The sequence below is a fragment of the Oncorhynchus nerka genome, linkage group LG18, assembly GCF_034236695.1.
Source record: "Oncorhynchus nerka isolate Pitt River linkage group LG18, Oner_Uvic_2.0, whole genome shotgun sequence".
NCBI classification, from domain to species: Eukaryota; Metazoa; Chordata; class Actinopteri; order Salmoniformes; family Salmonidae; genus Oncorhynchus; species Oncorhynchus nerka.
This window is the reverse complement of record NC_088413.1, coordinates 65,552,563-65,568,490: the sequence shown is the minus strand read 5'-3', so window position 1 is coordinate 65,568,490 and position 15,928 is coordinate 65,552,563. Positions and strand designations below refer to the sequence as shown.

The 15,928-nt window shown below is 39.4% G+C and overlaps 2 protein-coding genes across 2 annotated transcripts; both read left to right on the top strand.

Annotated features, from left to right (window-relative positions):
• Positions 1-674: 674 nt before the first annotated feature.
• On the top strand, positions 675-5,589 carry LOC115146358 (cell cycle control protein 50A-like). The gene is made up of 7 exons (XM_029688390.2): positions 675-1,315; positions 1,489-1,608; positions 2,008-2,115; positions 2,261-2,345; positions 3,220-3,363; positions 3,448-3,660; positions 3,926-5,589. Exons 1-7 carry the CDS (start codon positions 1,067-1,069, stop codon positions 4,117-4,119), a joined length of 1,113 nt encoding a protein of 370 aa, XP_029544250.2. The 5' UTR covers positions 675-1,066; the 3' UTR covers positions 4,120-5,589.
• A 4,441-nt stretch (positions 5,590-10,030) lies between these two features.
• On the top strand, positions 10,031-14,621 carry LOC115146361 (cytochrome c oxidase subunit 7A2, mitochondrial-like). The gene is made up of 4 exons (XM_029688395.2): positions 10,031-10,163; positions 12,885-12,974; positions 13,905-13,989; positions 14,390-14,621. Exons 1-4 carry the CDS (start codon positions 10,146-10,148, stop codon positions 14,443-14,445), a joined length of 249 nt encoding a protein of 82 aa, XP_029544255.2. The 5' UTR covers positions 10,031-10,145; the 3' UTR covers positions 14,446-14,621.
• Positions 14,622-15,928: the final 1,307 nt, after the last annotated feature.

The following is a 15,928-nucleotide window of genomic DNA, read 5'->3' as shown; positions in this document are numbered from 1 at the left end:
ATCTCCTCATTGGTTTTTAGAAACACCCACGTGGGTGATTGAAAGATGAACTGAGGTCCACACTCAAGTCCAGTTGGTGGTGGTAACACACCTTAAAGTTGGTTGCCAACCGCCATATAAAGTCCAAAGAAGAAGAGATTACTAGAAAGAACCCTTTTGTCTGTGGATTAATTGTCAGTGTAGAGGATATTGTACATTTCAGGTAAAATAAAAACCCAATGTTTATATCCCAGGACAAATCAGCTAGCAACAGCAAGCTAGCTAGTTAAATTGACATAAATGTGTAATGATTTTTGACCTGTCCCCAAATTAATATAGTGTGTGTGTGTGTGTGTGTGTGTGTGTGTGTGTGTGTGTGTGTGTGTGTTATATATACAATTATGAGCTAGAGCCCCACCTGCCCTGAATGACAGGTCACCAATGACTGGAGCACCTCCGGCCTGTCCCTTAAAAATGTAACAATAGAAGTATAAAGAGGGATCCTGCAAATGCAGATATGCCCACATGCAAGAACGCCCGGACAGCGGCCCGCAATTGCATCCTTCTTGCTTTCAATGAGAATGACAGATCTATAACACATATTAATATGTGAATTGGTCTTCGCCAAAAAAGTTACATATTGCAGCTTTAATGATGAATACATCCTATACAACAATAAATATATATTTTTTAATTATAATTGAACATTGTCTGTTCGGATGGGAGTTTCAAACCTCTGCCTCACACCGAAAAATTATTCTGATTAATTTATATGGTCTCACAGGGGTATTTTTTTTAGAGAATCAAAGGGGCGTGCTCTTTACCTGATCACGTGCAACATCCTCGGATTAATAGAAGTTTCCTGATTTATTCACATAACTGCCTACTTTCGCTCTCACGGTAACTCGAAATTCCCACCAAAGTAAATCCACAATGTTTGTATTTTTTAAATGATTACATTTAACGCTACGTAACATTATCGAGAAGATAACGGGTTGATTCATTTAGAAACGAAAGTTTACTCGCGACAGCCAGCTGTCACTGTTGTTGACAGTGTGGATTATTTTGTTCGACGAGAACTGCAGACATGATGGCGTCTAGCTACAACGCTAAGGAAGAGGACAGACACCAGCCTGGTGCTACGGGCCATGTAGGCGCAGGAACTATGACAAATAAAATGCCTGACAACACTGCGTTCAAACAGCAAAGACTGCCCGCTTGGCAACCTATTTTGACAGCCGGCACTGTTCTTCCTGCTTTCTTTGTAATTGGTCTCATCTTCATCCCCATCGGCGTTGGGCTTTTCGTGACCTCAAACAACATCAAAGAGTTCGAGGTAACGTTCGCTAACAATCTATAAAGTATAGGTACCATAGCATAGTCAATTCATTTTGATTGTGTATGGGTTAACGCTGTTGGCTAGCTAAACATCTTTCAGTTTGTCTGCTTTGAGTGTAATTGTTAGCTAAATTGACGCTAAGTGTTATTGATCATCTCCCTAATTTACAGATTGATTACACTGGTGTTGACATGTCAAGTCCGTGCTACAACTGTTCTCAAAGCTACAGCTGGAACAACACAAAGTCATGTACCTGTTCTGTACCCTTCTCTCTGGATCAACCATTTGAGGTGAACTGAACATAACCTACAACTTTATTTACCCTTTTGGGTCCTCAAAGTACTTTATAATCACAATTAAATGTGTAGACAAGTCAATCGGTAATAACTGGACTGGATGCATACTTCGTGTCCATTAGCTGCTCTATTTAGAAACACTTAAAGGTTGGCTTCTATTCAGAATCGATCATTACTATTTTACACCATTTCCCTAAATGTGATTTATTATGCACTCAGATTTTACAGGATGATGTTATTATGTGAAGGAAATCCTTATTTAGACTCACCGCCTCCTGCACTTTCATCTTGGAGTTGCAGCATTGTTGCAATGTCTTATGAAGGCCTATTCTCTCATCCGATGAATAACTGAACTAATGTATTACTCATTGATCTGAAATTCTTCCCCGACAGAGTAACGTCTTCATGTACTACGGATTGTCCAACTTTTATCAGAATCACAGACGCTATGTGAAGTCCAGAGATGACAGCCAGTTAAACGGAGATAAGACTTCTCTACAGGTATATACAGGTACACTTAATTGTGAGGGCGTAAGCTACATCTGTCAAGTATCACATTATACATTGAATAGATGTCGGCCTAATTGTTAGCTTTAAACATCCATTATTTTTACGCTGCACTAAAACTTCTTGGCACTCTTTACAGAGCCCCAGCAAGGAATGTGAGCCGTACCGCAGCAGTGACAAGCCTATTGCTCCATGTGGTGCTATCGCCAATAGCCTCTTCAATGGTAAGACTTGAGGGCGGAATTCACTTAACAAATAGTTGCCATTTTTGGTTCCGCAAGTCTCTTAGTAACATTACGGCACACACCAATGCGCAACTACAAACTTATATAAAACTATTTACAGTGCATTTGGAAAGTATTCAGACCTCAGTTTGGCTGGGCAGCCAGCGCTTGGAAGAGTATTGGTGGTTCCAAACTTCTTCCATTTAAGAATGATGGAGGCCACTGTGTTCTTGGGGACCTTCAATGCTGCATACATTTTTTGGTAGCCTTCCTCAGATCTGTGCCTCGACACAATCCTGTCTCGACGCTCTATGGACAATTCCTTCGACCTTATGGCTTGGTTTTTGCTTTGACATGCACTGTCAACAGTGGGACCTTATATAGACTGGTGTGTTCCTTTCTAAATATTGTCCAATCAATTGAATTTACCACATGTGGACTCCAATCAAATTATAGAAACATCTCAAGGATGATCAATGAAATCAGGATACACCTGAGCTCAGTTTTGAGTCTCATAGCAAAGGGTCTGAATACTTATGTAAATAAGGCATTTCTGTTTTATTTTGAACGCATTAGCCAAAATGTCTAAACCTGTTTTTGCTTTGTCATTGTGGAGTATCGTGTGTAGATTGAGGAGGGGGGGGGGGGAATGTTTTAATGAATTTTAGAATAAGGCTGTAACGTAACAAAATGTGGAAAAGGGGAAGGGGTCTGAATACTTTACAAATGTACTGTAGATAAACGTCTACCTATTTGGACCAACCCTTGACTAGAGTTTTGGAGTGGCTTTACTCTAGTTTGCCATGAAGCATCAGTGTTGGTCCACTATTTCAGAGACCGGGCTTGCTATTGACTGCCATGTATTTCTCATCAGACACTCTGGAGCTGTATTACATTGATCCCAATGGCTCCAGAACCGCAATTCCTCTGGTAAAGAAGGGTATTGCATGGTGGACGGACAAGCATGTCAAATTCAGGAACCCCAGTGGAAACAACAACCTCACTGTAGTTTTCCAAGGTGATTTACATACCATGCAAAATGACACAACTACCTTGTAATAATCAAATTATCATGACTGACTTGGACTTTTTCCTCCTTCAGGCACAAGCAAACCTGTGAACTGGAGAAAGCCTGTCTTTGAGCTGGACCCATCAGACTCTGACAACAATGGCTTCATCAATGAGGATTTCATTGTGTGGATGAGGACCGCTGCCCTGCCCACCTTCCGCAAGCTGTACCGCATCATCCAGAAGAAGCCCAACAACATGACCCCCACGTTGCCCCGAGGAGAATACATCCTGGAGGTCACCTACAGTATCCTTTTGAGAAAGACTGCAATACATTACAACCTAGAGATTCGTGGCAGGCATATGTTTGTATTGAGTGAACATTGCACATAGGAGACAGAGCCATATGAGTTTGTGTTCAGTTATAAACCTATGTAGAGTACATTGCTTACTGTAATGAATCTTTATTATCTTTTACCATTCACAAAGTCTACATAAGACACGCACAATTATCTTTAGAATCCTTGTGTCCAGATGCGCTGCTGTCATTTTCTTTAACCATGTGACCTCAGATTACCCCGTGCGAAGCTTCGATGGTAGGAAGCGCATGATTCTGAGTGCCATCTCCTGGATGGGTGGCAAAAACCCCTTCCTGGGCATTGCTTACATCACTGTGGGCTCTGTCTGCTTCTGCCTGGGCTTAGTCCTCCTCAGCATCCACTACAGATATGGCAAACGTAACAACAGTGCAGATATTTCCAGCTGAAGGCCTTGCTCATATGGAGACCCTACCTCCTCCTCCCTCTGCATGCCTGGGTCTAGCCACCACTAGTTTGCCCTGCTCTGGACTGCTTGCTGATTTAGCCTGGATGCACTGCTCTTTGTTTGTTTTGTGTTGTAATGTTAGCTCACTCATTCCCACCTCCAGTGGAAGGCTGCAGTCAGGTGTTTTTTCAGAAGGGTGATTATATATAATTTCAGCATGTTCTAGATATCTGTTTTAAAGAACTTACACCATTGCGGATTCTCGTGACAAAGGTCTGTTCTACACAATATATGTCTGTAATATTGTGCCCTCCTGAAAAAGGCCTGTGTGTGTGTTACACCCTGTAAATGAATGGGATGAGACACAAAAAGGCTCTGGGAGCTTAGGATACTGTGTCTTTGTACAAGATGACTGCTGAAATTGTTCTGAAGTACATAGTGTTTGTATTATCTTTTTATCTTATCTCAAAAGACAACATGTATATTATCTGAGCAATATATGTTGTATGGCTTGATGGCACTATATTTTAATGTAAGTTCCACACACATATTATTCTGTAATATTTCCTGTTTGAATGTACTAATGTTTTTAATTTACATACCTCTGAGGCAATTTCAAACAGATTTGAATTGGGGGGGAAAAGTTCATAGACATGTTGATTGTTTAAGGATATAAGCAGTTATTGATTTGATCGAATAAATGTTCACTTATCGATTTTATTGCCGCTCAACAAAAGAGATTATTGAGATTGGTTTGTCAATGTTTAATCACATTTTTATTTTGATCAATTACTGTATTGGTCAAACTGGTTTTCTCTAGTATGTGTGAAATCCTATTTTGTCCTCTTAGGATACAGCCATAGCCAACTTGATCTGAAGGTTTTATGGACCAATGCTGTTGATGTTGTCTCTACAATGGAACTTTTTGACTTGACTATCAAAATGAATTTTAAAACATTTAACAAGCTTCATTTCAATGTTGACCAAATGCTATGCATTTTATGCAGTACTTGAATTTTTATTTAGGTTTTAGTTTTTTAATGCTAATTCTGCCCTTTATTCTTTAATATATTGCGTTGGATAATCTGCTGATATTTCAAAAGTGAATCAAATGTGAAAAATGGTATTTGCAAGTTATTGATTGGTTTTTATTTCCCTCATCAATGTTAATGGAAATGAAATGTGAGGTGCACTCCTGCGTGTTGCCCAATGATGGAAATAAACCCTAGAATTTGCTTGCTATGTTTAGGCCAATGAGGGGCTTTGCAGCCGACGATCAGCCATAAAAGTCCCACATACACGTAGGAATGAATGGAATTATAGAGTATTTAATTTCAAGGACAAAAGTACATATTGTATTGGGGACAGTAAAATGAGAACTTTCAAAATAATTTATTTTGAGCTTATAGAACATGATTAAAGTATGCATTAAGCTGTCTGTAATAGAATAAATGTGACAAAAACAAATGTATACATTAGTAAATGTATTTCTATAGCGTCCAAATAATTTTACAATGTGGGGGAGTGCCAAGATGGAGGTGTGGGGGCTTTAAAACAGCGCTCCCTGTCAGTCATCTAGTGTATATATAAAACTGGCATTGCCCCATACCAAGTTATTTCACACACACACACACACACAGGTATTCTATCACAATTTCCACATTTCAGAAGTTACTGACTCTCAGTTGCCAACTGAACGTCAGGCCAGGCTTCTCTAAATTTGAGCAGAGAACACACCAATTGCCAATGTCACTTTCCGCCATACGGGGAAACTGACTTTTTCCAGATTGGCAGCAACCACCTTCATAGACTACGGTGAGCGTTTCATCCCATGTAGGAGCTGCACCTACTTTTCACAATTCCGGATAATATTGTCCGACCAATTTTCCAAGGTGGAAACTCAGTTTATTGAGGAATATACAGTACCAGTCAAGATTTGGACACACCTACTCTTTCAAGGGGTTTTCTTTATGTTTACTATTTTCTACATTGTAGAAAAATAGTAAAGACATCAAAACTATGAAATAACACATATGGAGCATGTAGTAACCAAAAAAGTGTCAAACAAATGTAAATCTATTTTTTATTCTTCAAAGTAGCCAACCTTTGATGACATCTTTGCACACTCTTGGCATTCTCTCAACCAGCTTCACCTGGAATACTTTTCCAACCTTCTTGAAAGAGTTACCACATATGCTGAGCATTTGTTGGCTGCTTTTCCTTCACTCTGCGGTTCAACTCATCCCAGACCATCTCAATTTGGTTGAGGTTGGGTGATTGTGGAGGCCAGGTCATCTGATGCAGCACTCCATCACTCTCCTTATTGGTCAAATAGCCTTTACACAGCCTGGAGGTATGTTGGGACATTGTCCTGTTGAAAAACAAATTATAATCGCACTAAGCGCAAACCAGAACTGTCATGTTCAAAACATATTGATACAACAGTAGCTAAGATTAGGAGAGGTCTGGCCATAATAAAGTGCTACTCTTCCTTCTTAACAACCCTATCAACAAGGCAGGTCCTACAGGCCCTAGTTTTGCTGCACATAGACTACTGTTCAGTAGTGTGGTCAGGTGCCACAAAGAGGGACTTAGGAAAATTGCAGTTGGCCCTTAAAGTACACAGAGAGCTAACATTAATGACATGCATGTCAATCTCTCATGGCTCAAAGTGGAAGAGAGATTGACGTCATCACTACTTGTTTTTGTAAGAAGTGTTGACAAGCTGAATGTACCGAGCTGTCTGTTTAAACTACGGACACCCCAAGGCCAGAACAGACTATGGGAGGCGCACAGTACTACATAGAGCCATGACTACATGGAACTCTATTCCACATCAGGTAACTGATGCAAGCAATAGTATCATTTTTTTTTTAAAGGTAAAAGTACACCGTATGGAACAGCAGGGACTGTGAAGACACACACAAAGGTACATACACACGCATGCGTATACATTGTAATATTGTTGTATGGTGGTACTATACATTTTGTGTTGTACATTTGTATTGTAGATATGTAGTGGTGTAATAATGTAATAATAATATGATGTACTGTTTTATCTTTTGCTTTATATTCAATGTTAGTACTTTAATGTGTTTGGGATCCCAGGAAGAGTAGCTGCTGACTTGGCACCAACTAATGGGGATCCCTAATAAATACAAATGTAAAATTATACAAAATATCTGATCGTTACACTAGCACCAGTCTACAAGGGTCCAGCCTTCACACAAAGCAACCAATGAGCAGCGTGTGAACATATTGCAGCAATTTCCGGTCGTCTCTAGTTACTACAGCCGCAAAGTCATAGTTATGGCTAAACCTCACCTCTTTCTACAATTTATCTTCTTAAAATCTGATTTGAAACCTAACCCTAATCACACTACTAACCGTATGACTTACCCTAACTTTCAATTAAGATTTTGTTTTGTATTTTGTTTTCATACATTTGTACGTTTTGGGCTTTGTGGCTGTGGTAGCCTCAGCGTGATTCTGGGGGGTATGGCAACGCGAGACTATGGCTGTGTTAACAAGTGACAAAGATTATGGATTTTCTGACAAGATATGTCTCGCCGCCATAACAATGCGAGTCGTTGTCGGCAAAGCGGCACAGCTGGATGTCCAGCTCCCGCCTATCCTTTCTTTGAATTGGTGCATACAATTTAAGGGTTTTATTGGCATGGGTAACATATGTCTACATTGCCAAAGAAAGTGAAATAGATAATAAACAAGAGTGAAATAAACAATGTACAGTAAACATTACACTCACAAACGTTCCAAAGGAATAGAGACATTTCATATGTCGTATTATAGCGTTATACAGTGTTGTAACGATGTGCAAATAGTTAAAGTACAAAGGGGAAAATAAATACATAGAAATATAGGTTGTATTTACAATGGTGTTTGTTCTTCACTGGTTGCCCTTTTCTTATGGCAACAGGTCACAAATCTTGCTGCTGTGATTGCACATTGTGGTATTTCACCCAAGAGATATGGGAGTTTATCAAAATTGGATTTGTTTTCGAATTCTTTGTGGGTCAAATCAAATGAAATGCTATTGGTCACATACGGGTGCTTAAAAGATGTTATTGGTCACATACACGTGCTTAAAAGATGTTATTGCGGGTGTAGCAAAATACTTGTGCTTCTAGCTCCGACAGTAAAGTAATATCTACCAAGTAATATTCGACAAACACACAACATATACCCAATACACACACAAAATAATGGAATTAAGCATATTTAAATATATGGACGAGCAATGTCAGAGAGACATAGAATAAAATACAGTAGAATAGTATAGGATACAGTATATACATATGAGATGGGTAATGCAAGATATGTAGACAGAATTAAAGTGAACTAGTGTTCCATTTATTAAAGTGGGCAGGGTCTGTGTAATCTGAGGGAAATGTGTGTCTTTAAATGGTCATACATTTGGCAGGAGGTTAGGAAGTGCAGCTCAGTTTCCACCTCATTTTGTGGGCGGTGTGCACACATTATTGTAATCGTTTTATTAATTTCGATGAGGGTTGGTGACGTCAACCGCCTGTATTCAATGGAGAGAGATGCTATGCTACTAGCCTTTGTGGAATAATTCAGACATAACTGTAAGGAATAAGTCATTGTTCTACCCCAGCTGGCACGAGAGGAATATTGACTTTGTTTTAGATGTTTTTTGACCACAAGGGTAATATTCTCACATATGAACAATTTATAACATTGAAATAGTTTCCAATACCTTTCAGAGAGTTAATTTCTGTGATTAAAGCTGTTCCCAGTGGTTTAAATACACGAATGAAAACTCATCTTAGCTTTGGTAATGATCACAAAGTTTATCCAGAACTCAGATTGGAAGGCGTGGGCTTACTTGAGAAATCTTGTTGTAATAAATATATAAGACAAATTCTTCATTCACAAAACCAACTTACACCGAGAGGAAAGTTTTTCTGGAACATGCTTATTCCTGACATTGTCTGGAAAAATGCATGGTTAAGGCCTTACAAATATTGTATACCAAACAAAGTTAAGGAAGTACACTTTAACATTTTACATAAGATATATCCATCTAATTATATGATATCCAAATTTGTGGCAATTGATGATATTTGCATTTTCTGTGAAAAAGAAGGTGAGAATCTGTCTCACTTGTTCTTTGAATGTAAATTTGTGTCAGAATTTTGGGAAAACCTTATATACCATTATGAACACTAGCTATGTTTTTGACATGAAAGATATAATATGTTACTATTGCAATGATAACAAGACCACTGAAATGATTGTGAATTATTTTATTCTTGTTGCCAAATACTTCATACACAAACAGAAATTCCAAAATTCTACACCAAAATTAATTTTTTTGATTGAATTGAACTATTTTATTAAAACATTAACCCTTGTGAACAATAACAATAAAAAATGTCTAAATCATTACAGTAAGATTTTTCAGAGTGATTACAATTGCACTAGAATTGTTTTTTTTTTTTATATATATATATTTTTTTGTTTCAGTATTTTCTCGTTAATACCTGAGTTCTGTTTTGTATGATGTAAGAATCTAAATTGTTGACCTGTATTTTGAATTAAAAAAAATATAAAAATGCTATGCTACTAGCCTCAATTTATGAATATGCATAGCCATCACGAGACAACTCCCATATAAGGTGTTTTTTCTCAGCTTTGTCGGGATGTCACGTGTCCTACTTATATCAGTACACTCGTAACATGTTAAGCATTACGCAACTTCCATTTTATCAAATTAACCTCACTTAGCAAATAAGCCATTATTTTGGGGGGACCAAATTCAACTCTCATTGATTTCCATACAAAAACTCCTTGCTTGGTGGGCGAAACAACGCCACCTGCTGGAGGGAGACAGAGTTTCTGCCGAGTTGGGCCACTCTCACCGTCTTCCTCTCTAGTGACTGACAACTGCAATTTATTCGCCATAAAGAATCTTGGGATATCACCGGAAGCACAGTAGATAGGTTTTCAAAGTGTCCTTGTGCACTCACCTAGAAGTTTACCAAAATGTACAGACAATTTATGGTAAGCGTTCAATTATATATTCGACCAATTGTTATGTATTTGTGTACGCTATTCGATGTTTTATTTTTGGCTACTGCCGTTATCTGACATAATGCCTCCTCAAGTGAACTCTAAGCTACCGAGCTATGTTGCTAAGCTAGCGTGTAACGTTAACCGTTGACTAACTAGCATTTTTTGTCAGGGTAGTTGGCATACTAGCTAGCTATCACCTGATATTTTACACTTGCTTGACAATCAAGTTATAGCCTTCTGATCTAAACACACCTGTTTTTATACAGTATATTGTTAACCTAGCTAGAATGACACGTTAGCTACTTGGTAAGCTAACCAAATGAGTAACTACATAGTAGTTATTCAATCAGCTAAACCTAGCTTGCCACGTATTCTCTTCCACAGTCTTGAATTGTCATCCACAAGTGTGAAGGTCGCATAGGTTAGCTAGGAATATTCTGACTAGCTCTATCTAACTATCCATGTGTTGTAAAAGGTGGCGTTTGCACGTACACTTGTCATGTGAATGGCTATTTTTTGGAACAGGGTTTACGTCATCTGACACTTAAAGATGCGCTACGCTTCCTGGTTGCTAAAATTCTAATAGTCCGCCTAATTTCAGGTTGTGACAAAACAAGCAGTCATTGTGTAAAGAATAATTGTACCATCTAAACCGATATGAAATATATTTTCCATTACCAAAAATATTGTATATTCATCTGTTTGAAGCTGGTGTAGAAAACCGAAAGTAAAAGACGCAGAACCTTTAGTACGGGAAGCATAGACATAGCACACACACAACAGATCTACCGCTTATTAGACTTGCTTTCAACTTGAATGAATGATCTATAACTAAAATGTGAATTTGGTCAGGTAGCCCAAAAAGTTACATTGTAGCTTTAATGTATGTGTGTGGAGGATTAATGGTGCTTTCAGGATAATTGGGAACTTTTAGGTCAAATCATGGCATCAATGATCTTCATTTCGGAAAGTCGGAGCTCTAGAAAGATTCCAGAGTTTCCGACTTGAAATTACGAGTTGACATTCAAAAATATGTTCCCCAGTCGGAGCTTGTTTTTCCCCCGACTTCCCAGTTGTCTTGAAAGCTTGGAAGTCTGAGATTTCCGAGTTACCAGTGGTTTTGAACACGGCATAATTTATGCTCAACTGTCTAGAATCACAGCTAGCTACATGGCTTTCTAATGGACCAATTATGTTGGCTAGATCTACAGTATCTAGCAGAAGGTGTACATTATACAGTATATACAAAGGTATGTGGACACCCCTTCAAATTAATGGATTTGGCTATTTCAGCCACACCCCTTGCTGACAGGTTTATAAAATCGAGTACACAGCCAGGCAGTCTACATAGACAAACATTGACAGTAGAATGGCCTTACTAAAGAGGTCAGTGACTTTCAACATGGTGCTGTCATAGGATGCCATCTTTCCAACAAGTCAGTTTGTCAAATTTCTGCCCTGCTAGAGCTGCCCTGGTCAACTGTAAGTGCTGTTATTGTGAAGTGGAAACGTCTTGGAGCACCAACGACTGAGCTGTAAAGTGGTAGGCTACCCAAGCTCACAAAACAGGACAGAATAGTGCTGAAGTGCGTAGTTCCTAAAAATCTTCTGGCCTCAGTTGCAACGTGCACTACAGAGTTCCAAACTGCCTCAAGAAGCAACGTCGACACAATAACTGTTTGTCGGGAGCTTCATAAAATGGGTTTCCATGGCCGAGCAGCCGCACACAATGCCAAGCGTCGGCTGGAGTGGTGTATAGCTCGCCGTATAGCTCGTGATGAATCACGCCCCACCATCTGGCAGTCTGACGGACAAATCTGTGTTTGGTGGATGCCAGGTGAACGCTACCTGCCTGAATGCATAGTGCCAACTGTAAAGTTTGGTGGAGGAGGAATGGTTTGGCTTGGCTTCTTAGTTCCAGTGAAGGGAAATCTTAACGCTACAGATGCTAGTGACATTCTAGACGATTCTGTGCTTCCTGCTTTGTGGCAACAGTTTGGGGGAGGCCCTTTCCTGTTTCAGTATGACAATTACCCCTGTGCTCAAAGCGAGGTCCATACAGAAATTGTTTGTTGAGATCCGTGTCGAAGAATTTGACTGGCTTGTATAACCGATGTGAAATGGCTGGCTAGTTAGCAGTGATGCGCGCTAATAGCGTTTCAAGCGGTGACGTCACTTGCTCTGAGACCTTGAAGTAGTTGTTCCCCTTGCTCTGCAAGAGCCACGGCTTTTGTGGAGAAATGGGTAACGATGCTTTGAGGGTGGCTGTTGTCGATGTGTGCAGAGGGTCCCTGGTTCGAGCCCAGGTAGGGGCGAGGAGAGGGACGGAAGCCATTACACTTGCACAGAGCCCTGTCCTCAACCCCATCGAACACCTTTGGGATTAATTGGAACGCCGACTGCTAGCCAGGCCTAATCACCCAACATCAGTGCCCGACCTCACTAATGCTCTTAGCAAGTCCCCGCAGCAATGTTCCAACTTCCCAGAAGAGTGGAGTGGCTGTTATAGCAGCAAAGGGGGGACCAACTCTATATTAATGCCCATGATTTTGGAATTAGATGTTCAACAAGCAGGTGTCCACATTCTTTTGGTCATGTATTGTAGCTAAAGCAAGGTTATTAGTTAGTGCACATGTAAATACTTCAGTAATCATTTCCAGTTAATGTTTTTATTTTTCTGCATCTCTTCCTGATCACCTATATGTTTAGAGACTTCAGCAGCTGTCCAGCCGGACTATCTCTAGTAGTGCCCGCAGACTAGTGGACAACATGGTCAAGGAGAAGCAGAAGCTGTTCCAGGTAAGCTCTAGGGCCAAGAGAGGCAGATGGCGATGGAGTGGAAATGTGGAATGGAACACCTGTCTACCGACGCTCAAATACTGTTTTTAAAAGTTGACAATTCTGTTCTGGTTTTGTTTACCTAATTTTGACAGTCAATATTTGTGTTCAATCTTGTTTGACTAGTAATGGTGCAGTAATGCTAAGGTTAAAGTTTGCACTTTATTCTCAGGTTCTGGAAACAGAATCTTATTTTCCCACCATTGTAGCCTGAAAGATAAGTATTTATGACGTTTGCTCATAGGTTCACTCTTAGTTTGGGCTGGGCTGACTAATTTTGCATGCAGTGTGATATGCAAACAGCTGATACAAAATGAGACTTTTGATATCAGTGCTTTGCTAAATCTTGCATAACACCCAGAGGATGTCCATTGCCCTGCTTTAAAATTGTGCATCGCCTCATGGTCGTGGCCGGCTGCGACAGAGCCTGGGCTCGAACCCAGAATCTCTGGTGGCACAGTGCCTTAGACCACTGCGCCACCCGGGAGGCTGCTTTTCTGCAATTTGTTGTTGGTTTTCATCTTAGCCTAAGAATTTCCTGATCCTTTTAAGGTCATAATGTTCATGGTGTTTCCGTTTGTATTAGGTTAGGCTGTAATATGTCCCAAGTAGAACTTTGCTTTCCAATAAGTATAAATATTTTAAAAACGTTTACTTGTTTTAATTGCAGTTCTAAACATCTCACAAAATAATTGGGGCTATTGTAGTGCAGTGTGTGTTGATTAAGGAAATATTCAGGTGGTGCAAAAGTGCTTAGACCATTTTAAAATACAGCCACCACCCAGACCGAACCATTTAGTTTGTGGTTCATATATGTTGCTATGAAGGGCTTCTTTGCATACTTCTGAATATCATTTATAGGCTAATTTCCTCTTCTTCCTGTTTACACAGGCAGATAACGGGATACCAGTCCATCTGAAGGGAGGAGCCAAGGATGCTATTCTGTACAGGGCAACGATGGCCCTTACAGTCTTTGGTAAGTATGCATTACTTGTTGTACAGCCCTGATATGACCCTCCTTGAATGTAACATTGATTGTAAGTGCTAATGGAATTTTTACAGCATATGATCAAATAATATAGATCAGGTCTAACTACAAACAGTGGAGTCAAATACCAGTTTCTCACATTTCCTGCTATTTTTTTTTATTTGACCTTTATTTAACTAGGCAAGTCAGTTAAGAACAAGTTCTTATTTTCAATGGCCTAGGAACAGTGGGTTAACTGCCTTGATCAGGGGCAGAACGACAGATATTTACCTTTTCAGCTCGGGGATTCGATCTTGCAACCTTCCGGGTCTAGTCTAACACTCTAACCACTAGGCTACCTACCGCCCCTATGCCTGTTATATAAAACATCTTTCTCCTCTCTTCACAGGAAGTGGATTTGTCGTGTATGAACTCCTCAATGCAGCAATGCCCAAGAAGGCATGAGTGCCCTTATCCATTTCCATCCCTAAATGAATCTTCTCTGGTACAGATGTATGATCTGGGAGATTTTTTTTTTGTCCTGTCAATAATGCCAATTTGTTTCATGCATGGGATCAATATTTATTGATTGTTCAATGAATGTACCATAGAGAATAAAACAACCACAATACAAAGTCGTATCCATGTGAATGTTATCATTTCAAAATCTCAATACATCTGATATAAAGAGTTATTTATTTATTTTTAGATACAGAATATGTATAATTTGTCTATAGCAATTCTGTTTTTAGCTGTGATTGTGTACATGAACCAATAGATAAACCATTATATGGGACAAAAGCCCCTGGGCCTATAGGATAATGGTTACTTCTGTGCATGTGGTTGACTTTCAATGCTCTGCCCAAAGTGTATTTCCTGCTTTTAAACACTAGAGGCCCTCACTGATCATGAAATGAGGGACATTTTACCATGTTTACAATCATCCCAGGAGGTGACACTGCCTCAATGAAACCCAAGCTGTTCAAGGCTGTTGATATGGGCTACCCAGTGGTGTAGTAGTGGTTACGCTCAAATTTAGCTAAAGAAAATATCAAAACAGTGAAGGAAAGGCACCCCATGTGGAAAAATTGTGAGAAACAGTGACATACACTCTGAATGACCTAAAATTTTGAATCCCATATGGGTCTTTCACAGTCAGGCCAACCCAAACTGTACTGTGCAGTAGGCTAATAGTATGTCTACAACAGATGACGGAGTCAGAAATTCACAGGTTTCAAACATTCCACATCATGCTTTAAAATTATTATTATTTTTTTACAGAAAAACAAAATGGTATGTTTTAAGTCCATAACAATGCTTAAACCACACCAGGAGACCAATTTTGTGGTTGGACAAATCGAAGAAATGTGGATTTATTATAGTAGTTACCCTTCAATTAAATTGTTTGATTAGAGGTGTTTCTGTAGCGCATGAGAAGGAGTTTGCTAAAGTAATGGCCACTGGATTGATGCAAATAATCATATGATTCTGAGTGGGCATGGGCTACTTTATACCTACACTTAATAGAGAATGTTTTTGGGAAAGCCTTTCCATCTACCAGAAGACAGTGAGACCTATTATTAACATCGCTATATTTTTCCCGTTCCTTAATTGTTTTAAACCTGGACGTTTTACTTCATATTATGAAGCATGTCTTACCTTGCTTCAAAGTAGCCTACAGCCAAAACCCCACCGTAGAAACGTGGAGGCAATTATTTTGATAGACTTACTCGTATGCGTTCCCCTGTTCTATTGGTTTATGTCAACGGTTTTTCATTGTATATCAGCTAAATGCATTATCCTAATCATATTATCAAACCATGATAGTTGTTGCATCTTTAAGTCCCTCCTCCTTCTTTAAGTCCCTTCTGCATTTTTTAATGGTGTTTTCCCGCTAATTGCATTTTGGAATATCCATGCATAGGCCAATTTGCAGTGTGAACATTGC